Here is a 24,871-nt window from a genome sequence, read left to right as displayed (position 1 = left end):
CAGAGCTGGCTCCCCCGTCTCCCCCGGCCGAGCCGCTTCCCCTCCGAAATCACAGGACACCGCTCAGCGTCCCTTCAGCGACCACGGTTGTCTTAGCTACCGCCTTTTGGGGAGACGTTTGTGCTTTAGCAGCGTGTGCGAAAGCCGATGTTACTTTACGTCTGCTTAGGTATCTCAGTGGAAGAAAACACCGGCGTCTCCCTCTGAGGGCTGGTGTTCCTGCCATTGCGCTTCCAATGTAGACTTAACGAAGTGCCTTTCGTTTGTCAAATTCAGGCGTCAGGACAGCTGCAATTGCAATATTCCGGTTTTTTTAGACTCAAAATTTTAAAAGTACGCGCCTTTGCATCGCGATTTGTTAAATTGATTGGGGAATAGAATCCGGGGTATAGTGAAATTTGAACTGGACGGGGAGTTGAAGCTGTAAATTCTGTCCTTTGAGGGTGTGTTCGGTAATCGGAACACTTTATTATGCAAAGCTGTTTTCTCTGTTCTAATGACTGAATGTTGATGCTGTAAATGTTTTGCTTTGATAACAACATGTGGTGATTCACCGCTTTGCTCCTTTCAGAAATAAGATAAGAATTCACACCTTTTCGAGAGAGTTGAGACAGCGGCAGCTCCATATCCCAAACAATGGATTGAATTCTCACTTTCCTCCTTCGTTTTCAATGGCATGTTGCGCTTTTTTTTTTTTTTCATACGAAACAGTTAATCGTCTGCCTGCAATGATATTGTGTTTCATACACTAGATAGGAAGCTATCATCGGCTCCTAAAAACGGGTGAGCAGTTCTTTTCAGGGCTAAAAGTATAACAGGGTGAATGCGGTGACGGTACAACGCAGAATTCCCGCTGCCTGGGACTGTGAAAGTACAGAGGTAAGCTGACTTGAATCTCCATGTGACATTCGAGAAATGTCATATTCTTTTCTGATTACGCGTGTTTAACTGAAATTTCTAAAGGGCTACAATCAAAGCAAGGACTAGACTTATTCTAGTTATTTAACATATCGTTTTTTCCCTCTGCTTGGAGGTGAAATGTGGGAAGAAACACAGCTTTGTGACATCTCACAGCGACTGCATTTCAGCCAGTAAAACGAAGGTAAATACGTGTTTTGGGTGATCTGACTGTGATAAGGAGCATAACAGAACTGCAAAGTGTGAAACTGCAGAAGGGTGCATTGCGTATTGATTAAACACAAAAACTGGAAACTAATTTTAATGCCCATTTTATCTGATGGTTATTTCTTATAATGGGGGAGGACTAAGGTCTTGAGTGACATGACTGAACACTGTCAGAACTGCTGACACTCTGAGGAAAAGATTTTTTCTAAAAAAAAAATTAGTAGTAGGGACCCCATGGTAACAAAAGGACGGAGATTTCAAGTCCTCTCAAAGGCAGTGGAGGTAATATTTTGTAACTCTTTAGTCCATTGATATCTTTATACACGTGGTTGATTTGTTTCAAGCCATTGACATTTAATGGCAGCTTTCTGTCAATTCTCTGAACTCGTACAACAAGGAATATTGTCACCCTTTTCAGTCTTGGAAAGATTTCTAGTAGTCTTTTTATTTGTCCCAAATTCTTTAAGGCAGAAACGGACTCTGAGATTCCCGGAAATAGAAAGAGAACACTAATCTTTTGCTCTCATTGGCATGATTGTTTCTTGACTTTCTTAGAAACTGGAAAGTGGTTAGAGGTTTGATTCTGATCTCTCAAGCCCATCATTGGTCCATGTAAGCTGTATTTCTGTACATCGGAGATTATCCCCGTCCACTATGCGAGAGATCTGTGACCAAGAAAAGACAGATTGGTAGTATCAAGCTGTAGGTTCTCACTGGAGAAAAACATTGTGATCTCCCCTACAACGTAGGTCAAATCAAAGACGGGAATAAACTAGAAGACAGGAAGGGCAGACCTGACTGTTGAAGCAATTTACAGATTATTAGCCCCCCTCAGGCTCTTTTATTCAGTTACATTTTGCTTTTGGATGTTCAAGCGTAATATCCCAGAACTATCCAAGTATTTCGATTGTAATCTAGTAAGTGGGTTTTAATTTCTAAGCCACTGTAGACTAAAATTTATTTTATCAGCCACTGTAGAATATAACCCCAAACAGAGAGCATGTGCTCAACACGGGAACTTGGTGCAGTTACATAGATACAGAAAGAAGGCTTCCCCAGGCTTTGATACTCCATTATTTCTTCAGGCAGAAATTGTATTTGTCTATCGCCACTCCACCCACCTTTCTTTCATTTTTAGAATCAGCAAATCTCAATAAGAATACTGAAATATTTTACTATAATGTTGTTACTTTCCTTCCAGGAAATAAACATTTCTAATGGATTAGCACAGGCCTATGGAGAGATTCTACCCAGAATTTCTTAAGATGTTACTAGGAAAAAAAACATAGTGAGGAGAATATGGTGGGTTCAGGTTCTGCATCAAAACCCCACACTTGCTTTGGATCAATTCACCTTTATGCAGACTGATTACTGAAACTGGAAATCTACCCTTGCTCCTATTCCAAGGAAGAACAGAGTAGGTAGTACCAAATTATTACTGTCCTGTGTTTTAATGACTTCTTTCAAAGCTGACGCCAAGCACAGGTGTCCCAATGTTGAGTAAATCATGAATCCCTGCTTCCTTCTGCTTAACAGAGTCATAGGCTCCCATTGTTTTCCTCTGCACCTACTGACATTTATTTTCCTGAATTACTAGGAAATTAAAAATGTCCTATAATAAATGTTGGTGCAGTGTTTTCATTACCACTATGCACAAATGAACAGCAGCCAATTTCTGCGCCGAGAATTGTGGCTTCCACAATCGTGAGACTCTGGGCTTGGTTGTAGACCTATCTTATTTTATTCTCCTGACAAATCTCTGGATATAAGCTGTAGCTCATGGTGAGATACGCATTACAAAATGTTCAGAAGAGTCTGTACTCCACATTTGAAAGACATCTCGAAATCATATTTTTTTCATACAACAGAACATGCCTTATTGTCAGGAAATGGAACCGTTTTTTAAATCACAGAAACATCATTCAAATACAGATGAAAACTACTTCTCTATCTTCGAGCCTGTGTTCACTAGCACTCTTGAGAAGATGGAAACCCTTCTGCTCAGCATGCAGAAGCTCCAATGGACTGGAAATTTTAATTTTTGTTTTTCTCTCATGTGGAGCAAGAGCAGTTTCTGACACAGCATTAGACCCAAGAGCTGCTGCTGGACTGGCTCAGTGGCACAAGGATGAGAATGATAAGGAGGAACAATTTACACTTAGTTGACAGTATAGTAACAAGAAGGGGCTAGAAAGAATAATTTTCCAGGTCACAGATTCCCAAAGCTGACTGAAGAATGAGGTGACTTACAGTGTTTTTCTAAAGATCATATTAGAGGTCCTTCCAGAATTGCAGGGTTACGATGTGAATGGGGCCTTCTTGCCCACAAGAAACTGGCAGTTATTGCACTTTGGCAACCCCAGATATGGCACGTATGGCACAAGCAGATAAAGTTTTGCTATAGTAGTGAGGATCTTTGCAAAACTCCTAATGCACTTGGAATTTTTTTTCCTTTTCCTCCATGGGGCAAAAGCAGTACATGGAGTTCCCCAATTCCAGTTGTCTAATTAGCCTAATTCCTATTACTGTGTAACAGCCTAAGATTTGAGGACTACTTTAGACCAATCTCTAGGTATTTCTATACTGAAAGGAATGTCTCTCTCCCTGCTTCAAAGCCCATTAAATCAATGCTGTAGTTTTAACATAAAAAGAAGTAACATAAGAACATAAACAGGACTCTTTTTTCCTTTCATTTTCTATTATGCTAATGTTGATTGCCTCTTCTGCTAAAAGAGAGAGACTTACATTCCTCCTTTAATTCTTGAAGCTCCTCTTGTCCTTTAATACCACAATGATGAATCTTTTAACTGAGCATTTTTATAACACAAGAGAATGATTTACCTATAACTTAATGGTTGCAGACTGACAGTGTAATGAGGCAAAACTGTCAAAAGAGCTTCCATCCACTTTTTGGCCCTTGGAGTACACAAGTAGACCCCCAAAGTTTAGGGGACAGTGTGTCCTAGCAGCTTAAACCTTGCTGCTTTGTTATTCTGTGAAGATTTTAACACTTGCACATATGAAGGAGGTTATCAGGTGGATTCTTCAGCATGTACTGAAGTAGAGAGAGTGGGTGAAGATAATCACACAAGTCATAACTGAGTGGAAATGTAATTCAGGAAATTCTCCAGTATGATGTGCGCAAAACTGCTTTCTGTGGATCCACATATTTGAAAGTGTCTAGGGGCATATACAGGAACAAAGGCCAGGGCAGCCCTTTCAAAGTGATTTTTCCTGTTTGCTGCAGTAGGGAGTAATTTTGAAAGTCATTTTACAGCTGACATGCTCACAATTCACGTCTTCAACACTGGTCCTCACTGATGAAATATAAAGAGGTCAACTTTGTAACACATAAATCAGGATTTCATCTGCATATAAAACTATTTTTGTGCTGATTTACTGAAAAATAATAAAAAAACCCCAAACCCACATACTGTGGTTGATGATTTATGAGGATAAGAAGAAAATTAAGAACAATTTAAATGGACATAATCTAAAAGAACAGGGAACAGAATTAAGAAAAACTGTAAGAAGTGCTTTTTGGATTTTCAGGGACATTTAATACCATATTTGCTATAGTTGGCCTATTGCTTTATAAATTATTTACCATTGTTCATTATCTTCTAGGCAATAAACATAACTTTTCATATGGAATGCTATATAAAAGACTTCCATGGCATATGTAGGCCCCAAACCCATATCTAAAAAAGACAAACAGGATTAAGGAAAATAAAGTCAACCTATTGTTTCTGACAATCATATTCACTGTAAACTCTGCCAGTTTCAGGTAGTTTATGAACTGTCATGTTCATTCCCTGTATACAGTACCCAGGATTAAAACAACTAGAGATTAAGAGTTCAAGGATTTAGTGCTATGCAGAAAGGAAAACAAAACAGAACCAAACCATCAGATCTGCGCCCATTCGTGGAAATAATTAGTACTCACTGGCGGTAGGGTAGTTTATAAACAAACATTGATATGTGAAAGATAAATATGTTGTGCTGCACATATAGAGTAATATTGAAAATATATATGATAACACTGTGAAAAAGACCAATGACAGTTGAATGTCCACTAGTAGCTCCTAATAGTAAGGCCATAATGTCAAAAAAGTAATGAGGAAATGGTTGAAGAAAATGAAATGATGCCCAGCAAATGGTGGAAGGGACTAAGACCGTCGAATTCAAGGAAGGTGGCTCGCAACACTATTCGGCACCGCTGTCCCGGGCGAGCGCTGCGCCAACTCGCCCGAAAGGTCCGCGGGGCCACAAGACCGCCGACTCCCGGGGCATGGGAGGGCTGGGCCGCGACCCATCAAGGCACTGGAGACGGGGCACCGAAGCCCCTAGGAGAAGTCGGCCGCGAGGACAAGGTCAGCCCCCCGTAAAAGGACGGTGTGTGCGCCGTCGCCCCGCCCGGAGGGGAAGATGCCGGGAAACGGCGGCGCTTCTGGGGCCCCGGGGCTGGGGGACGGCGAGTGAGGCGGGGGCAGAGGCGGAGGCGGGGACTGGCGCGGCGAAGCCGGGCGGGGCCCGAGGGAGGTGCCCGAGAGCCGCGCAGGGCGAAGGCCGCACCTCGCGGCGCCCGCGGAGGGGGCGGAGGAGGAGGCCCTGGCCCCGCCCCCGGCAGCCGTGCCCGCCCCTGCTCCCAATCAGGTCGGCTCTCTCGCCATAAAGAGCGCGGCGCGGGCTACTGCGGCTCGCAGTTGGGAGCAGGTAGGCTCAGCGGCAGTATGTCTGGTAGAGGCAAGGGCGGGAAGGGGCTCGGCAAGGGAGGCGCCAAGCGCCACCGCAAGGTGCTGCGCGACAACATCCAGGGCATCACCAAGCCGGCCATCCGCCGCCTGGCTCGGCGCGGCGGCGTGAAGCGCATTTCGGGGCTCATCTACGAGGAGACGCGCGGCGTGCTGAAAGTCTTCCTGGAGAACGTGATCCGGGACGCCGTCACCTACACTGAGCACGCCAAGAGGAAGACGGTCACGGCCATGGACGTGGTCTATGCCCTTAAGCGCCAGGGACGCACCCTCTACGGCTTCGGCGGCTAAAGCTTGCTGCTCCCGCACCACCTCGAGAACCCAAAGGCTCTTTTAAGAGCCACCCACTTGTTCCTCTGAAAGAGCTGGGTCGTGTTGCTTGGTTTTCCTTGGTTGTTGCCACGCTTTCTGCACGCTCCCGCACTCTTCCTTATTCCAACTCGCCTCCCTCTCTCTTTTTCCTGCCGAGCTGCAGCCGGGCTGGCCAGCCTAGTGGCTCGGCTCCGGGCTCCTTTCTAGCCCCGCGGTGCTGCATCATTCCCCTTCGCAGCTCTTCTGCCGCCTCTTTCCTTCCTTTCCCGCGGCCGTTTTCGGAAAAGCGCGCTGGAGTGCCCCACCGAGGAGCGGCGCCCCCAGCCTGTGACTCTCTCCCACGGCACTGGCCGATGGCGGGGAGGCCTGGGAACGGCCGGGGCCTGCAGGGCGGGCCAGGCGCGCTCTTCCGCTGCTCTGTTCGGAGAGAACACGGGCCGAAGGAACCGCTCCCCCCCCCCCCCCCCCAACACAATAAAACGATGGCGAGAAAAGGCAACACGCGGCGCTGTCTCGCCGCGTTCTCTACCGCGGGGCGGCGGACCCTTCCTTGCCTCCTGGCTGCTCGTGCCCGAAGGGGGAAGCCACAGTGGGTGCACCGGGCTCACTTCAGCCGCTGGGGCATGGAAGGGGCCGCCCCGCTCTTGCACGGGGGGCGCTGGCAGCGGCCGCTGTGGCCGGGCCCCGGCTCCGAGCGGGTTCAGCGCCCGCGCGGGTGGCGGTTGGCTACAGGCGATTGGGCGCTCGCCCCGGCACAGCACCAGCCCCACACCGGGCACTTCCCGGCTGCGAGAGTAGCACCGTGCTGTGCCCGCCCGCTGGCCGCGGCTGAGGTGCGGCGGCGCCCGCGAGGAAAACGCAGGCTTGCCTGGCCGCACCCGAGCACTCCGGCGTAACTGGGCCCGGGCGACTACGGGGGAGACCCGCTCCCTCCACTGCCTCTTAACGAGTCTGCCCTCCCGCTCGAGAAGCGCGCGCGCGCGCATCGTTGCCCCGCGCCCGCTCAGCCGCATTTCGAGCTCCTTCTCAAGGCTGTGGGTGGCTCTGAAAAGAGCCTTTGGGTTTCGCTTCTGTGCTCGGGACGCTTCTCCGGGCCCGGTTTACTTGCTCTTGGCTTTGTGGCTCTCCGTCTTCTTGGGCAGCAGCACGGCCTGGATGTTGGGCAGCACCCCACCCTGCGCGATCGTCACCTTGCCCAGCAGCTTGTTGAGCTCCTCGTCGTTGCGGATGGCCAGCTGCAGGTGGCGGGGGATGATGCGCGTCTTCTTGTTGTCGCGGGCCGCGTTGCCCGCCAGCTCCAGGATCTCGGCCGTCAGGTACTCCAGCACGGCCGCCAGGTACACCGGGGCGCCGGCGCCCACCCGCTCCGCGTAGTTGCCCTTGCGCAGCAGCCGGTGCACGCGGCCCACGGGGAACTGCAGCCCGGCCCGCGACGAGCGCGACTTGGCCTTGGCGCGCGCCTTCCCGCCCTGCTTCCCGCGGCCGGACATCCTCGCTCGCTAGCTCGCTCGCTCGCTGCCAAAAACCCCGCCGCGACACGAAAAGGCAGGTGAGTTGCCGGTGCTTTGAGGCCCACCCTTATATCCCTTCCTTTTGCGCGGCCGGCGGCTCCTGATAGGCCGGGGCGCCTATCGGGGAACGCGCGCCCAATGGCGAAGCGAATCTCGTCGTGACCAATAGCGAGGGGCGCAGCTCTGACAGGCCTCCGCACTCCCTCTCGAGGCGGCCAATGGCGAGCCGGGCGGGGCGGGAGTCAGCGGACGGCTCCGCCCGGACCCGAGCGCTCGCTCCCGCCGCCCGGAGCCGCGGCGGCCGCCCCGCCCCCACCTCGCTCGTATTTTCTCTTCTTTTATTGTTTGTAAGCAGCCGGGTCGGCAAAGTGCGGCTTGGGAGGGCGGGAGGAGGAGGTAGGGAGGAAGAGAGAGACAGCATGGCGGGGGCAGTGAGCGGGAGGTTACCGCCGGGGTGGTTACCGGGACTGGGGAAAGGCGGTACACTTCCCCCCCCTTGTTTCACGCCGGCTCTTTTCCCCACGGGAATCTTCTCGCCCCTGTCCATCAGCGGCACACCCCGGAGCTTTCCGACCTTCCAAAGCTCTACACGCCTCCTTGCCTCGGAAAGGAGCCACCACAGCTCCCCGTCCGCTCACCACCGCAAAGGCACAGAACATGGCCCCTGAACCCGCTGCCTGATCACATATAAAAATTAGGTTACAGCCTTTGACTCCTCTACTCATGCTCCGGTCCTCTTTTACTCTATACATTTTATGTGTTCCTGTAGTATTAATAAAGACTAAAAGCGGTGGATCTTGTTTGTTCCTTGTTTAAACTTACGTTTTCTCATAACCCGGTTTTCATTATTCTTTCCTAGCTCTAATTTTTTCCACTGCCATCTTTTTTTCCCCTTCCTTTCTCTTTTTATATTCTGAAAGTTTCTCTAATATTTCAAGGTCTTTAAACACAAATACTTATATTATTCGAAAAAATTTTGGTTTTAATTGTACATAGAAATATCCATTTAAAAAACGTTCAGATGAAAACTTTTTTACGAGAAAGTGTAAATTATGTCACACAATATCTTAAAATTTCTAAAATCGGTAACATCTGAAGAATTTCTGGAAATGGAAAAGAAGTAGAGTGATTCAAGAATGGCTTTTTTCGTCGGCACACAGTGTACAGCAGGAACAAAGAGGCAAAGGGTAGGCGGTACCTACCAGTGGCGGGAGTTTTAAACTTTGAATCTGCCAATGAAAGTCACCATGTGTCCGTCAGCCTATCAAAGACGGGCCTGGCGCTATATATACCCCCCGAGCACAGGCAGGATGTCAGTGCTTCTGCTCCTCCTTAGCTTACAAGTTTGGCTCAAAGAGATGGCGCGCACGAAGCAGACGGCGCGTAAGTCGACGGGCGGGAAGGCGCCCCGCAAGCAGCTGGCCACCAAGGCGGCCCGCAAGAGCGCGCCGGCCACGGGCGGCGTGAAGAAGCCGCACCGCTACCGGCCCGGCACGGTGGCGCTGCGCGAGATCCGGCGCTACCAGAAGTCGACGGAGCTGCTGATCCGCAAGCTGCCCTTCCAGCGCCTGGTGCGCGAGATCGCGCAGGACTTCAAGACCGACCTGCGCTTCCAGAGCTCGGCCGTGATGGCGCTGCAGGAGGCGAGCGAGGCCTACCTGGTGGGGCTCTTCGAGGACACCAACCTCTGTGCCATCCACGCCAAGCGCGTCACCATCATGCCCAAAGACATCCAGCTGGCCCGCCGCATCCGCGGCGAGCGTGCATAAACTGGTTGGCAACATTTTGAAAAAACGTTTTAACCAACACAAAGGCTCTTTTAAGAGCCACTACATAACCAATAAAAAGAGCTGTAACACTGCTACAAAAAGTTATTTTTAAGTCATACTATTTTTACAATGCTTTACTAAGAATAACTTTACTGAAACATTCAGATTGATAAGTTATGAAAAGCTGTAACATTATTTTTATACGCGAGTATACTTATTATATATTTATCTTTCAGAATATAAAAAGAGAAAGGAAGGGGAAAAAAAGATGGCAGTGGAAAAAATTAGAGCTAGGAAAGAATAATGAAAACCGGGTTATGAGAAAATGTAAGTTTAAACAAGGAACAAACAAGATCCACCGCTTTTAGTCTTTATTAATACTACAGGAACACATAAAATGTATAGAGTAAAAGAGGACCGGAGCATGAGTAGAGGAGTCAAAGGCTGTAACCTAATTTTTATATGTGATCAGGCAGCGGGTTCAGGGGCCATGTTCTGTGCCTTTGCGGTGGTGAGCGGACGGGGAGCTGTGGTGGCTCCTTTCCGAGGCAAGGAGGCGTGTAGAGCTTTGGAAGGTCGGAAAGCTCCGGGGTGTGCCGCTGATGGACAGGGGCGAGAAGATTCCCGTGGGGAAAAGAGCCGGCGTGAAACAAGGGGGGGGAAGTGTACCGCCTTTCCCCAGTCCCGGTAACCACCCCGGCGGTAACCTCCCGCTCACTGCCCCCGCCATGCTGTCTCTCTCTTCCTCCCTACCTCCTCCTCCCGCCCTCCCAAGCCGCACTTTGCCGACCCGGCTGCTTACAAACAATAAAAGAAGAGAAAATACGAGCGAGGTGGGGGCGGGGCGGCCGCCGCGGCTCCGGGCGGCGGGAGCGAGCGCTCGGGTCCGGGCGGAGCCGTCCGCTGACTCCCGCCCCGCCCGGCTCGCCATTGGCCGCCTCGAGAGGGAGTGCGGAGGCCTGTCAGAGCTGCGCCCCTCGCTATTGGTCACGACGAGATTCGCTTCGCCATTGGGCGCGCGTTCCCCGATAGGCGCCCCGGCCTATCAGGAGCCGCCGGCCGCGCAAAAGGAAGGGATATAAGGGTGGGCCTCAAAGCACCGGCAACTCACCTGCCTTTTCGTGTCGCGGCGGGGTTTTTGGCAGCGAGCGAGCGAGCTAGCGAGCGAGGATGTCCGGCCGCGGGAAGCAGGGCGGGAAGGCGCGCGCCAAGGCCAAGTCGCGCTCGTCGCGGGCCGGGCTGCAGTTCCCCGTGGGCCGCGTGCACCGGCTGCTGCGCAAGGGCAACTACGCGGAGCGGGTGGGCGCCGGCGCCCCGGTGTACCTGGCGGCCGTGCTGGAGTACCTGACGGCCGAGATCCTGGAGCTGGCGGGCAACGCGGCCCGCGACAACAAGAAGACGCGCATCATTCCCCGCCACCTGCAGCTGGCCATCCGCAACGACGAGGAGCTCAACAAGCTGCTGGGCAAGGTGACGATCGCGCAGGGTGGGGTGCTGCCCAACATCCAGGCCGTGCTGCTGCCCAAGAAGACGGAGAGCCACAAAGCCAAGAGCAAGTAAACCGGGCCCGGAGAAGCGTCCCGAGCACAGAAGCGAAACCCAAAGGCTCTTTTCAGAGCCACCCACAGCCTTGAGAAGGAGCTCGAAATGCGGCTGAGCGGGCGCGGGGCAACGATGCGCGCGCGCGCGCTTCTCGAGCGGGAGGGCAGACTCGTTAAGAGGCAGTGGAGGGAGCGGGTCTCCCCCGTAGTCGCCCGGGCCCAGTTACGCCGGAGTGCTCGGGTGCGGCCAGGCAAGCCTGCGTTTTCCTCGCGGGCGCCGCCGCACCTCAGCCGCGGCCAGCGGGCGGGCACAGCACGGTGCTACTCTCGCAGCCGGGAAGTGCCCGGTGTGGGGCTGGTGCTGTGCCGGGGCGAGCGCCCAATCGCCTGTAGCCAACCGCCACCCGCGCGGGCGCTGAACCCGCTCGGAGCCGGGGCCCGGCCACAGCGGCCGCTGCCAGCGCCCCCCGTGCAAGAGCGGGGCGGCCCCTTCCATGCCCCAGCGGCTGAAGTGAGCCCGGTGCACCCACTGTGGCTTCCCCCTTCGGGCACGAGCAGCCAGGAGGCAAGGAAGGGTCCGCCGCCCCGCGGTAGAGAACGCGGCGAGACAGCGCCGCGTGTTGCCTTTTCTCGCCATCGTTTTATTGTGTTGGGGGGGGGGGGGGGGGGGGAGCGGTTCCTTCGGCCCGTGTTCTCTCCGAACAGAGCAGCGGAAGAGCGCGCCTGGCCCGCCCTGCAGGCCCCGGCCGTTCCCAGGCCTCCCCGCCATCGGCCAGTGCCTTGGGAGAGAGTCACAGGCTGGGGGCGCCGCTCCTCGGTGGGGCACTCCAGCGCGCTTTTCCGAAAACGGCCGCGGGAAAGGAAGGAAAGAGGCGGCAGAAGAGCTGCGAAGGGGAATGATGCAGCACCGCGGGGCTAGAAAGGAGCCCGGAGCCGAGCCACTAGGCTGGCCAGCCCGGCTGCAGCTCGGCAGGAAAAAGAGAGAGGGAGGCGAGTTGGAATAAGGAAGAGTGCGGGAGCGTGCAGAAAGCGTGGCAACAACCAAGGAAAACCAAGCAACACGACCCAGCTCTTTCAGAGGAACAAGTGGGTGGCTCTTAAAAGAGCCTTTGGGTTCTCGAGGTGGTGCGGGAGCAGCAAGCTTTAGCCGCCGAAGCCGTAGAGGGTGCGTCCCTGGCGCTTAAGGGCATAGACCACGTCCATAGCCGTGACCGTCTTCCTCTTGGCGTGCTCGGTGTAGGTGACGGCGTCCCGGATCACGTTCTCCAGAAAGACTTTCAGCACGCCGCGCGTCTCCTCGTAGATGAGCCCCGAAATGCGCTTCACGCCGCCGCGCCGAGCCAGGCGGCGGATGGCCGGCTTGGTGATGCCCTGGATGTTGTCGCGCAGCACCTTGCGGTGGCGCTTGGCGCCTCCCTTGCCGAGCCCCTTCCCGCCCTTGCCTCTACCAGACATACTGCCGCTGAACCTACCTGCTCCCAACTGCGAGCCGCAGTAGCCCGCGCCGCGCTCTTTATGGCGAGAGAGCCGACCTGATTGGGAGCAGGGGCGGGCACGGCTGCCGGGGGCGGGGCCAGGGCCTCCTCCTCCGCCCCCTCCGCGGGCGCCGCGAGGTGCGGCCTTCGCCCTGCGCGGCTCTCGGGCACCTCCCTCGGGCCCCGCCCGGCTTCGCCGCGCCAGTCCCCGCCTCCGCCTCTGCCCCCGCCTCACTCGCCGTCCCCCAGCCCCGGGGCCCCAGAAGCGCCGCCGTTTCCCGGCATCTTCCCCTCCGGGCGGGGCGACGGCGCACACACCGTCCTTTTACGAGGGACCGAGCGCGCCCCCACTTCGCAGGGATCTGGCGGCCTTGAGGCCTCTGCGGACCGTTGCTACGGTCACGCTGACCATGTCTGATTAGTTCAGAGGTAACATCACAAGGATGTGATGGTATTATTGAGAACCAACTGCTAAATGTAAAAAATGACAGGTCACCTCTGTGGCCTTATGCTAGTATTTGGTTTATGCTGTGAAGCATCAGGAAAATAATTTCTATGTCTTCATCTCAGTCTGGTAAGAAATGCATGTTTTTCTGTGAGCTGGCTATGCTTTACTCTCAGACTGTAGCATCATTGGTGAGTCCACAAAGGGCTTTTTCAGCATAGACCTGGAGAAGGCCCTTTATTTTCTGTCCTGTGTCTGGATTGTTGCTTCATAGTAAGTCCCAGACATCCTAGTCACTTCATTCAAAAAAGCATTAATTCAAAAAACATTCTATTTCCATTTAGGTCATTGCTAGTAACTGTAACTGATGAAAATTAGTCATGTATGTCAAATACACAACAAAAATGACTACATCAGCTATGTCCATGTGTTCCTCTATGTTTTCAAAGGCCTGACATCATTCTGAGTGGATAGATGCTCTTTTTTTCATGTAGTACATTTTCCTTTCACCAGTCTACATTGCCAGTGACAACATTTCTCTTTCTTACTTTGGTACGACTTCACGACTCTGAAAATCAGTCATCATGACTTTGAAATCCATACCTTTTTTCTGCTGGCTATCTTTGCAGCCCTCCTTTTGTAGCTCAGGTCCCTCTGGGACTATGAATTAGCATAATTCTAATATGGAGAATTTGCCTGTGCTCGTCATGGCTGAATACACACATCATTATCCACACTGAGACAGAGGAGAGCCCTTCAAGATGAAGGACTCAGGGAGATCCTTGTGAACTCTGACAGCCCTTTTTCTCACTGACACTTGCATTTGATTCTGCCTCAGTGACAGTGACTCCAGAAGGGAAAGTGTGTGTGAGTGATGGGATCTAAAAATATAATGGTGAAGTAATGCTTTCCCAGCATCTTTCAACTCAGATATTTTATATAGGAATATCTCTGCCTGCCCCCAAAGACTCCTAATCTCTTTTTCTCTGTTCTTTCAAATGATTTGTCATTCCCTCTGCTTCAAGTATATTCTCTTCAGTTATAGGAAAGGGGGTTGAGTTCATTCTCTTTGCTGGTTGCAACTTCGTCCCACTTCATCTACACCATAGAAAGCATGTTTTCCAGCACCATTGTGTAACACACACACACTGAGGACACTTAACTATATAAATTAGATTCTCCTCTATGAAACTGATGCACTCCATGTAATATACATGTCCATCACCCATTTGTCCATCTACCACTCCCACTGTACCTATTCCTTGACCTTTTGTAATTTGCTGTGCCAAAGCCATGTCCCAAAGTATGAAAAATGAGAGATGTTATGTCCATAGAAAGCAATCAATAAACACACAGGAGAAAAATCCATTCAAGGCTTTCCAGTTCAAAGACATCCCCTCTGACTCGGTGAGTCCCTGGCCTACAAATCACTAGCACCTAAGGGATAATTTTGATGACATATCAGTTATTGTTCTTACATTCTTTTTTTATTGGCCTCTGTCACAGATAGGATATTGGCCCAGGTGTACTTTTCCTGTGAATTACTCAGTTCTTCCAGTGTTATGATCATAAGTCTCTGTCCTGAATGCAATTCAAAGGGCAGCACAATCTCAAGGCTGTCCCACTCATATTGCCCACTCATTTCTTCCCACTCTGGATCCATGCTGGTATTCCTAACCGCAGAAACACGTTCTGCTACTACACGCTGTAGTCTTCCTCTGTCCTCTCCCAGACCTATGGCTTGTGTGTCCCTAATACTAGTCCAATACAGCTAGTGTCTCACTCAACACTGAAGAGACCATAGCCAGGTGACTCTGCTACCCTAGGGAGCAGAAGGTGACAAAACCAAAAAAAACCCCACCAAAAAAACCCAGAGCTAAAACCAGTCACCATGTTAGCAGAATAAGCACATGCTGTAAAATTAAAAAAAATAAAAACCTAAAACCAAACAGTTTTCAAGTGTAAGACCCTTTTTCTTTTCATCAGTGTCAAATGCAAAAAATCATTCCTGTCCTCATTCGGTGATGTGGCTGACAGCGGTAATCTTTGAAAACCTTTCCATGTACTCAAGCATGTCAAGGCCTGTTTTCTTCTAAAGAATTAATAAAACAAGCACATATTACACCTTTGTCTCCACTTAGGTTGTTTTGGTACTTTTTTTTCTTCTTTTTTTCTTTTTTACTTTTTTCTTCCCCCCTAGGAAGATGTTTATATAAATGAATGTACATTAGAACTGGACACTTAATGTCAGAATTACTCAAATGTTTACCTTATTGATCAGTAAGCCCTTTTCTCAACCACTTTGGGTAATTTGGGCTATTAAGTGTCCTTTCTTGTAGGTGTCTCATATCTCCTATTGCAGTTTGGGTAAACTGAAAACCTCAGCTGGTTTCTCTTTTCTTACCACCTCTGTGCAGCTGGACACAGGCTGATCCCTGCTCCTAGCTGCTCAGTGCTGGCCTTCTGTGCTAGTCTTGTTAACCATACAATTAAATGTAACACATTACAAACTACTAACCTCAAACAGCACACAAGCATTAAAACTTGTTATTCTACTCCTTCTTTCATGCACAAATCATCCAAAACTTGACTGCATTTTCAGTGTCCAAAACAGAAAAAAAACTATGTCAGGAAGACCAAGATTTAGACTTAATATATTTATTATGGAAGCAAATCCTTCCTTCTGGGGCCAGATCATACAAGGCAAGTTGCAGGCAAAATAGGTGACATATATTCTTCTTGAATGTGCCCACACTGTATACACATACTCTCGTGAGCCTGTGAAGCCAGATTCCCAACTTCCTAACTGTCTGATAGCAGGCATGCTGAGTGACTGGCCTCATTTGTATATTGTGGGGAAATCTGGGCACCAGCCAGCCCTTCCAGTGCCCCTGGCAGTTTGGATGACATCCTAACCGGGGACAGTGCCGCTCTGGCACCAGCCCATGGACTGCACAGCTGCAAAGCGTGTACTGTAAAAAACAAAAGCTACAGCACTCTTGCACACTGAACAACTCTTCCAAACCTTTTTGCTCTTTTCTATGGGAAAACAGCCAGCCTATATTGCTGGCACCCAAGTGCTACCTTGTGATACTCCTGCTCTAGAAAGATGGCAATAAACAGCCTTATCTGGAGCCAGTACCTGCTTCATCCCCACACCTCCGAGGAAAACCAGCAAGGCAGCATCACTTAATGAGAATACCTTTACATGGTGTGTGGCACAGTGCTTTGGCTCTCAGCAATGCCAGAAGTCCAGCCTACACTGTGTCTAGATGCCACCATCACTGCCTGTATGGCAAAAAAATGGGTTGCCTGCCAACCCAAGGTACCTGGAAGCCTGTCACATCAGTACCTGGGCTGTTACCAGCCAGGGAGACGGTGGATTGCAGATGAGCTGTGCATGCATTACGTGCTCAAGGACACTTTGCTCCTCCATGGGTACTAAACATGGTACTGGCTGCAGTGGGAGGGGACGCATAGATTGGTCACATATCTCTCTCCCTCTTACCAGCAGTCACGGGGAGCACTGGCACACAAATAGGAAATGGTGGAGGGCAGAAAGCATGCAGAAATGCCTGGGTGTTATGGGGAGGAAGAGTTAAGTTGCTCAGCATCACTCTGAGCTGCTTACTGGTCTGAGCAGCCAGGATTCAGCGCTGATGGAGAGGCTGCTCTGAAAGGACAGTGTGGCGGCACCCTTCCTTGGTGGAAATTCACTATTAAATTCAGGTGAAAGAGAGGCATTGTCGATTCAGGAGGAGATGATTTCTTTGGGGAGCCATGACTGATGGAGCTTCTTAATGTTGCTTACCTTTCATGGACAGTTTCTCTCAGGGCCAGAGGTCCTCAATCGCTGGTTGATGACTACATTCCAAGCATGCCAGGGTGGTCCAGAAGACAGTTAGTCAAGTGCCTTAGGTTAGTTTTAGAAGACCAAAGTACTTTAAGACATTAAAAATAATTTTGTTCTTTGATATCTAACTGACAGTGAGGACCTTTTCTTTGCCTCTGTGTGAGAAAAGTATAAATGTATTAACCTGGTAATCTCCAGTACAGCAGACAACAAAGTGCATCTTTTTTCCTCATTAGCTGTTCTGGGAATGGTTTTTCGGCCATTGTGTTTTTGCTGGGTTTTTTCACTTTCCCAAGAAAGGCATCCTTCCCAGTGTCTCTGAACTATGGACATATCCAAGTTTTGGACTGTATGTTTTCAATTTTCAAATGACATGCCATGACAGTAATGAAGGGAGGCCACAATAGGTGCCCCAACCCTTAACCAAGAGTACAGGGAGGAGTGTGCAACATTCCAGAAAGCTGAGTCTGCAGGGACAATCATCCATTGCTCTACCTTATTTGTCCTGCCCACTATAGATGCTCAGCCATACAATGGATTTAAAAGACCTTGTGTGGCCTATTCACACTTGGGAGTCTTAGCAGCAGCAACATTAGTATTATGTAGGCAGAGACTTGTCTGCTGAGCTGCAAGGAGTTTTTAGTTTGGTAGGTACCACTTTAAAATTGCTTAGCTAAGGGTTAAAAGCTGTTAAACTGTGCTGGCTGGTTTGATCACACGAGTTATTACATTTATAACTCAGATGAAGGATGAAGTCACTGAGGGCAAGTAAGGCATGGGTGTAACACTGTAATAGGAGCGTAATCACAGTTGCAGGGAGTATTTACACCTTCTTCCTGTGGAACATATGTGCTGGAGTGCAGCACATAGTGTAAAGGCCCTCACCTAAATCTCTCTGGAAATTGTCACTTGAAGGAAGGAGAGAGGCTGTGGTGCACAGGCATATAAGCTGTACTTCCTCCAGCTGTCTAAGAATGACTGACCACAGGACTCACCTACAGCAGGTAGAGCAGCCCATTAGCCACATCTGTGTGGCTAGCTCTCATGCTAATGCCTCCTAACAAAATTGCTTGAGAACAACTACTCTCCTACCTCTCATTATTGTAAACATATCTAAATATAACGCAGAGCTCATTTTCTTAGGAACAAGTACTGGCAGGTCCTAAACTGGAGATGGGAATGTTTGATAGCTCTCGGGTGCGGTGCCAGCCCTTGGCTGCTGTTCATGTGTCTCCTTGCTTATGCCAAGAGGTCTTAGTAGATAACTGCAAAAGTTGTACAGACTGGGTATCTGAAGGGAAGTGACTTGCAGTGTTCAGATTGCAATCTTGTGCAGGTTTGTGATGTAGTGTGACCTACTGGGGTGCCGATGAGGTGAGAGCGATTGAAGTAATTCAGATGTAGTAGACATTACAGTGATGCTCTCTCCAAAAGTATCTCTGAAGATCCCAATATCACTCTCCTTTTTTAATGAATGATGAAGTCTACCTGCCTCCAGTCCCATTGGGAAAGCCAAACTGCATGTCATAGTCTGTGATACCTTCTTCATGACGTCTTTCTCTCCTATACCTACAACATGATTATTTCCTTTTCTCATTTGCTCAGCCGAAGATGAAACTGCCATTACTGCCTTTTATATAACGCTTCACCACATTTTTTCTTTGCCTGAGTACATCTGTCTGTTCCTTCTAAACTATCTGCTCTGACGGTGGAGCAAACACTTTTTAAAATTGCCAAATGCACCTTAACTTTCCAAAATGTTTTTCCTGCATGTATTTCTTTCATGTAGAGAACAACACATGTTCCCAGCAGCAATTCTACATTCCTAGTTATTTTATGTCTTTGCTGCAAAGTCATTAAGAAAGAAACATCAGAGCTTCTCTCTGTGTCATGAAATTTATGAAGCTACTTCAGTTTAAGATGGTAGACTATAACTGTTGGAGATTAGAAGCTGTTACACTTATTATTATCTTTCGTATTGGGAACGGAGAGAGAGTAGCAACTGCTGGGAGAAAAGCCAGGCAGACAACTGGGATGGTAACCACTTTAGCCACCTCAATTTCAGCCACCAATAAATGTGAATCAACACTCTGTGAAGCCACAACTGATGTCTGGAGTATTTAAATCTCCTCCAGTGAAGGTTACTGAAGTAAATGTGTATGAGTTCAAAATAGCAAGAGTAGGCAACATGAGTTTTCATTTTGCTGACATGTCACTCATGGTCTATGCTTTTCCTCTGTCTATGTGCTATGAAGTGTCCTGGTAGCTGCTAAATGTCATCTCCTCCCAGCATTGCTACTTTATTTCTATGTAGTCAAGTCAATGGAAAGTCTCATTCATTGATTTACAAACAAACACAGGACATAGGCTTAAAAATATATACATTTATTTTACTTCAGTTTTGGTAATTTGTGAAGGTATAGCTTCAATACCCACATCTACTACAATTTATTTCGTTCCTGTATCCTTTTTTTATGTTACATAACTTTTACAAGCAAGACCTTGAAAGTCCCAATTTGATTAGCCTTTCTCTTAATTATCTTCCTCTTGAGCATTACAGAGCTCAGGTGCACTTTTCCTGCAACCTTTTTTCTGATTTTTTTTTTTTTCCTTCTAGGGTGCAGGTTGCAATTTTTCCCTTCATTGTATTTATTCATGGTTTCATATTCACTGAAACCCAATTTTACAGCAAACTAAAATGTTTTCATGGTATATACACAAAATAGTCACAAAAATATTGTTTTGTATTTTGTATTTACAAAATAGCCATTGTAAATGAAACAATAAGGTGGAAATAGGATTATATTTGCCCAAAACCACCTATTCATACAATCTGAAATTTCAGTTGCTTATGTACTTAAATAATGTATTCACATTATATGTTGCATCTGGTAATATCAAAGGAAATCAGAGGGCAGGGCTGAAGTGTAGTCTTTGTGATTCTTAAATAACTACAAAAGGCAATGGATAATGCACTTGTTTATCATCAGGTACAGATTAATGAAATATTATTCCAGAGCTCTTTTCTCTTCAGCACATTACACCATCTTCCACCAGATATCAATATTGATTGAATTCTTCCTGGTTCTTTAGGAATGACCTATGACCTACCTCTCCCCTTGTTAAAACTCAGGTTATCACAAAGTGCTCTGGTTTTTGTCCTGAAAGCATTTCCTCATTTCAGTGATAGCTATATAATGCGTAAGGAAGAATTAAGTGGGTTTTATTTAGAGTGGGAAGAGGATTCAGAACTGGCTTTAGATATATCTTTCTGTAGACATATTGTGCAAGATTTGTAAAAAAAAAAAACCCAAACAGTAATACGGTTTTAAATTCTACTACTATTAGAGAAAATACATAATAATATAATACTCTCTGAGCAGGAAGAACATAACTACTAAACTCTAGACTGCTGCGCTAGTCCCTGCACATCTTAAATTACTAGAGCCACAAAGATAATTTCAGCAAATATCACCAAAAGTTTAGGAGGTTGTTTTCTTTTACAAAGCCACAGTTTTGTAACATCAGGTATCAAATGACTGTTTACTTGAAATTGAAATGCAACATGAAAAGCAAATAGCTTGATTTACTTAATAATTGGTACAGAAATTCATATGGAAAACAAACAAAAGAAAGAAAACAGCCAACACAGAGTAGCAGGGTAAGTTTGCCTCGCTTCTACTGAAATGCCAGCAAGACAAAATAAAACAACTGTATGTACCTACATCTCCAGATATTAACAAATTGCTTATGGCTCTATAAAAAGTGCAATAGGAGGTTGTATGAGACACAATTTCACTAGACTTTAGTGTTTTAGGAGGTAAAACACATGGTCAAAGGAACCGGTTCTTAATCCATATTCAGAGCTGAAAGAGGAGTTTGTGTTACTTCCTCCTCTTCAAAATCAATTTAAACTGTCAAAATAGCTTTGAAACTGCAGATTTCAACTTTGACCCCAAGAAAACCCTCTAAAGAATCAGACTGAGTCGTTGCTGTAACATTTATGTCAAAAGGAAATTTTTAATTTGCAAGGAAAAACAAAAGTTTCTCTCTTCAGAGGTCTCTCCAGCAGGAGCACACGGGATTTCTCGCTTCTCCTTTAACGCAGCCCGTGTGTTGGCGGCTGGAAACTCTCCCGAACGCAAGTACCTGCTCTTCTCCTCCCTCACCGGGGAATTGGGGCGATTTGGTGGCAGAAATTCCGAGGAAAATACACTTTTGTTAGTCCAAAGAAACACAAATCGAGCACACCGAAGGGCTCCCCGGCCGTGCAGGGGGGCGGGCTCTGCAACGCACCAATCACCGCGCGGCTCCGCTCTAAAAATACGAGCATCTGACCCGCGCCAGCCCAATTGTGTTCGCCCGCTCCGCAGAGGACGCTGCCGCCGCCGCCGCGATGTCCGAGACCGCTCCCGCTGCTGCCCCCGATGCGCCCGCGCCCGGCGCCAAGGCCGCCGCCAAGAAGCCGAAGAAGGCAGCGAGCGGCTCCAAAGCCCGCAAGCCGGCGGGCCCCAGCGTCACCGAGCTGATCACCAAGGCCGTCTCCGCCTCCAAGGAGCGCAAGGGGCTCTCCCTCGCCGCGCTCAAGAAGGCGCTGGCCGCCGGCGGCTACGATGTGGAGAAGAACAACAGCCGCATCAAGCTGGGGCTCAAGAGCCTCGTCAGCAAGGGCACCCTGGTGCAGACCAAGGGCACCGGCGCCTCCGGCTCTTTCCGCCTCAACAAGAAACCTGGAGAAGTGAAGGAAAAAGCCCCCAAAAAGCGCGCGGCCGCGGCCAAGCCCAAGAAGCCGGCGGCCAAGAAGCCTGCCAGCGCCGCCAAGAAGCCCAAGAAGGCGGCGGCGGTGAAGAAGAGCCCCAAGAAAGCCAAGAAGCCGGCGGCCACCGCGGCCAAGAAAGCGGCCAAGAGTCCCAAGAAAGCAGCCAAGGCAGGCCGCCCCAAGAAGGCAGCGAAGAGCCCGGCCAAGGCGAAGGCAGTGAAGCCCAAAGCTGCTAAGCCCAAGGCGGCCAAGCCGAAAGCGGCTAAGGCGAAGAAGGCGGCGCCCAAAAAGAAGTAAATTGCACTAGGAGAGTCCTGCTCTACATATATTGTTATCCAACGGCTCTTTTAAGAGCCACCCACACTTTCCCTAAAGGAGCTGAGGCACCGAGGTCGTCAGTAACCCGCAGCAAGGATCCAGTGATTCGTAAGTCGTCAGAGGTCAATTGTGTCTTTTTTTTTTCCCCTACGATTACCGAAGGAAACGTTAACGAGCACGGTATAACGCGGCGGCTTTAGGGAAGTATAGACTTTAATATATTTTCTTTTTTCCCCGAGTAATTAGTTTGACTACCAGGAAGCAATTGTTTTATATAATGATTTGATAAAAATCGGATGTATGTTTTTTTAAAGATATATTTTGTAACAAAAGTAATGCAATTGCCAGGCGCGCTACTGAGCCATGTGTAATCTATTGTATTATTTCTCTTTTAAGTTGTCTCCTTAAATGGTTTTGTGTCTTTGGGGAGGAGGGGGGAGGGTTTCCTTACTGACCCGAAAACAGCCCTAAGCTCTCCCGTTCCTTTTGTTCCCGATGAGAAAGAGCTTTAAGTATTGAAAAAGCCCGCCCTGACCAAGGATTGGCCAGCAGAGAGTCCGGCCCGCTGCCCCTTCCCCCCCCTTCCCAGACGACGACTGCGCCTCGCATCTCCGGTGCCGTTTCAGCCACTCGGAGAAGAACGCGGAAGAGGGGGGGAGGGACGGGAGCTCTTACCGAAGTAAGAGTGTTCCCATGTTGTCTGGCGTAAGAACTAAACGGAAAATATCCCATAGCAGGAATAACTTGTTTTGGGAGAACGTCTTAGCACTACTTTGTGTTAACGAAAACATGGAAAGCGTTGCTACCATCACCAACCCACAAACAGCATTAATAAACCTGGAGAAAACAAGACAAAACACGGGTTGAGTAATTCACATAAAATGGCATAACTATAGTGCGGATAACGGAGCTCTCTTATGATTTTTGTGGGTGGCTCTTAAAAGAGCCTTGGGATTATTTTCTCCGGAAAAGACAACGCAGCACCTTTCCCTTGTGTTCACTTGGCCTTTGCCTTGTGGCTGTCGGTCTTCTTGGGCAGCAGCACGGCCTGGATGTTGGGCAGCACCCCACCCTGCGCGATCGTCACCTTGCCCAGCAGCTTGTTGAGCTCCTCGTCGTTGCGGATGGCCAGCTGCAGGTGGCGGGGGATGATGCGCGTCTTCTTGTTGTCGCGGGCCGCGTTGCCCGCCAGCTCCAGGATCTCGGCCGTCAGGTACTCCAGCACGGCCGCCAGGTACACCGGGGCGCCGGCGCCCACCCGCTCCGCGTAGTTGCCCTTGCGCAGCAGCCGGTGCACGCGGCCCACGGGGAACTGCAGCCCGGCCCGCGACGAGCGCGACTTGGCCTTGGCGCGCGCCTTCCCGCCCTGCTTCCCGCGGCCGGACATCCTCGCTCCAGCGCTCGCTCGTTCGCGTCTCAGAGCAACCAGTAGCTGAACAGCTGGCACAGCCGGCGCTGCTCACCTATAGCCTCGCTTTCCCCTCCTCGCCCCTTCGCTGATAGGCTGAGAAGTAGGTCTCCTCTGCACAGCCAATGAGAAGGCGAATCGAATTCCGACCAATAAGAAACCATCATAGCGGAGTTGTGACGCTCTGTCCTTCTGACCAATGACAGTGCGCGGAGGCAATGCTGCTCATTTGCATAAGGCAGCTATAAATAGGTGGCGCGCGGCGACTCGCCCTCCGTTGGTCCCTGCGCTCCTGAGCGTTCATCAGTTTCGGTGTGTGACGGACGCGTGTTCGTGGCGATGCCCGAGCCGGCCAAGTCAGCCCCTGCGCCCAAGAAGGGCTCCAAGAAGGCGGTGACCAAGACGCAGAAGAAGGGCGACAAGAAGCGCAAGAAGAGCCGCAAGGAGAGCTACTCCATCTACGTGTACAAGGTGCTGAAGCAGGTGCACCCCGACACGGGCATCTCGTCCAAGGCCATGGGCATCATGAACTCCTTCGTCAACGACATCTTCGAGCGCATCGCCGGTGAGGCCTCTCGCCTGGCGCACTACAACAAGCGCTCCACCATCACCTCGCGGGAGATCCAGACGGCCGTGCGGCTCCTGCTGCCGGGTGAGCTGGCCAAGCACGCCGTGTCCGAGGGCACCAAGGCTGTCACCAAGTACACCAGCTCCAAGTAAGCCGCCTCTGTGCCCTGTGCCAGACCTCGACCCAAAGGCTCTTTTAAGAGCCACCTACCTTTTCAATAAAAGGGCTGTACAGTCAAATATGGAAAAAAAAACCTTTAACTTCTTGGTATTAATTAATTTAGTCACTTCTCATGCCCCACTTAACTAATTTCAATAAGATAATTGTCCAACTTCTACATCAGGGATCTTATACTTTATTTGGGCGACAAACGACTTGCTGTAACTAAAGTTTTTTAAATGCTTTGTCTTTCTAAGTGATGCCATTTCTTTATAGTTCTATTTCAGTTTTAATATTGTTATGTATATTTTTTGTGCAATGCTTCACTTAATTCTAAGTATGTTCATGTTATATGCATTGTAAATTGGAGGAAAAAGGTTTCTGTAATTTTCTCGTTGGTAAAGAAAATCATTGCTAACGAAATGTTTTCTATGTACATCGTTGTAACCACTACGAGATCTACCACTTGATGGTGCTCAGTCTTTTTTTTTTTTTTGTAGCAGACTTGAGAGGTGTCGACAGTGTAAAAGAATTTATGTAGTAATAAGTGATATCTATCTTAATAAGCTGTTTACCACTAGCCTAGTGGTTAATACAACAGAGAATTCCTTTCTGAAAGTTATTTATCTTCAGCATTTTTCTTAATTCTACTGTGCATGTGTGAGGGGTTTTTTACAGTAACTTGCATAGCTTCTCCCTACGCCTACCTTAGGTAGAGAATATTCCCCTTATTCATCTCAGTTTGTGGTTTTAGTTATATTGTTTCATACCTATGTGACCTTTCCTGTATTTATGTGTCATTAATTGTATTAAACCTACTAAGAAACTAGCCACTGTGGGCTGATTTCATGAGTTCTCAGCATTTATCATATAG

At 49.2% G+C, this 24,871-nt stretch overlaps 8 protein-coding genes across 8 annotated transcripts; 5 read left to right on the top strand and 3 right to left on the bottom strand.

Annotated features, from left to right (window-relative positions):
- Positions 1 to 5,786: 5,786 nt before the first annotated feature.
- Positions 5,787 to 6,170, top strand: LOC309416216 (histone H4; the record flags this gene model as incomplete). Its single annotated transcript, XM_082015790.1, has 1 exon — positions 5,787 to 6,170. Exon 1 carries the CDS (start codon positions 5,859 to 5,861, stop codon positions 6,168 to 6,170), a length of 312 nt encoding a protein of 103 aa, XP_081871916.1. The 5' UTR covers positions 5,787 to 5,858.
- Positions 6,171 to 7,291: 1,121 nt separating this feature from the next.
- Positions 7,292 to 7,681, bottom strand: LOC309416207 (histone H2A type 2-C; the record flags this gene model as incomplete). The annotated part of the gene is made up of 1 exon (XM_082015782.1): positions 7,292 to 7,681. The coding sequence occupies one exon, from the start codon at positions 7,679 to 7,681 to the stop codon at positions 7,292 to 7,294; it is 390 nt and encodes a 129-aa protein (XP_081871908.1).
- A 1,379-nt stretch (positions 7,682 to 9,060) lies between these two features.
- Positions 9,061 to 9,471, top strand: LOC309416218 (histone H3.2; the record flags this gene model as incomplete). The annotated part of the gene is made up of 1 exon (XM_082015792.1): positions 9,061 to 9,471. One exon carries the CDS (start codon positions 9,061 to 9,063, stop codon positions 9,469 to 9,471), a length of 411 nt encoding a protein of 136 aa, XP_081871918.1.
- A 1,170-nt stretch (positions 9,472 to 10,641) lies between these two features.
- Positions 10,642 to 11,031, top strand: LOC309416204 (histone H2A type 2-C; the record flags this gene model as incomplete). Its single annotated transcript, XM_082015779.1, has 1 exon — positions 10,642 to 11,031. The coding sequence occupies one exon, from the start codon at positions 10,642 to 10,644 to the stop codon at positions 11,029 to 11,031; it is 390 nt and encodes a 129-aa protein (XP_081871905.1).
- Positions 11,032 to 12,155: 1,124 nt separating this feature from the next.
- On the bottom strand, positions 12,156 to 12,467 carry LOC309416235 (histone H4; the record flags this gene model as incomplete). The annotated part of the gene is made up of 1 exon (XM_082015807.1): positions 12,156 to 12,467. The coding sequence occupies one exon, from the start codon at positions 12,465 to 12,467 to the stop codon at positions 12,156 to 12,158; it is 312 nt and encodes a 103-aa protein (XP_081871933.1).
- Positions 12,468 to 21,181: 8,714 nt separating this feature from the next.
- LOC309416234 (histone H1.01) lies at positions 21,182 to 21,841 on the top strand (the record flags this gene model as incomplete). The annotated part of the gene is made up of 1 exon (XM_082015806.1): positions 21,182 to 21,841. The coding sequence occupies one exon, from the start codon at positions 21,182 to 21,184 to the stop codon at positions 21,839 to 21,841; it is 660 nt and encodes a 219-aa protein (XP_081871932.1).
- A 1,018-nt stretch (positions 21,842 to 22,859) lies between these two features.
- Positions 22,860 to 23,270, bottom strand: LOC309416222 (histone H2A-IV; the record flags this gene model as incomplete). Its single annotated transcript, XM_082015795.1, has 1 exon — positions 22,860 to 23,270. The coding sequence occupies exon 1, from the start codon at positions 23,247 to 23,249 to the stop codon at positions 22,860 to 22,862; it is 390 nt and encodes a 129-aa protein (XP_081871921.1). The 5' UTR covers positions 23,250 to 23,270.
- A 306-nt stretch (positions 23,271 to 23,576) lies between these two features.
- LOC309416223 (histone H2B 1/2/3/4/6) lies at positions 23,577 to 24,010 on the top strand. Its single transcript, XM_082015796.1, has one exon. The coding sequence runs from the start codon at positions 23,610 to 23,612 to the stop codon at positions 23,988 to 23,990; it is 381 nt and encodes a 126-aa protein (XP_081871922.1). The 5' UTR covers positions 23,577 to 23,609; the 3' UTR covers positions 23,991 to 24,010.
- Positions 24,011 to 24,871: the final 861 nt, after the last annotated feature.

The sequence above is a fragment of the Phaethon aethereus genome, assembly GCF_964289735.1.
Source record: "Phaethon aethereus genome assembly, contig: HAP1_SCAFFOLD_314, whole genome shotgun sequence".
NCBI classification, from domain to species: Eukaryota; Metazoa; Chordata; class Aves; order Phaethontiformes; family Phaethontidae; genus Phaethon; species Phaethon aethereus.
Note: the sequence above shows the minus strand (reverse complement) of the source record. Positions and strands in the feature narration are given on the sequence as shown.

What these genes read in the sequence shown, in the direction of transcription:
- LOC309416223 (XM_082015796.1), top strand. Translation starts at nt 23,610, where the DNA reads ATGCCCGAGCCGGCCAAGTCAGCCCCTGCGCCCAAGAAGGGCTCCAAG.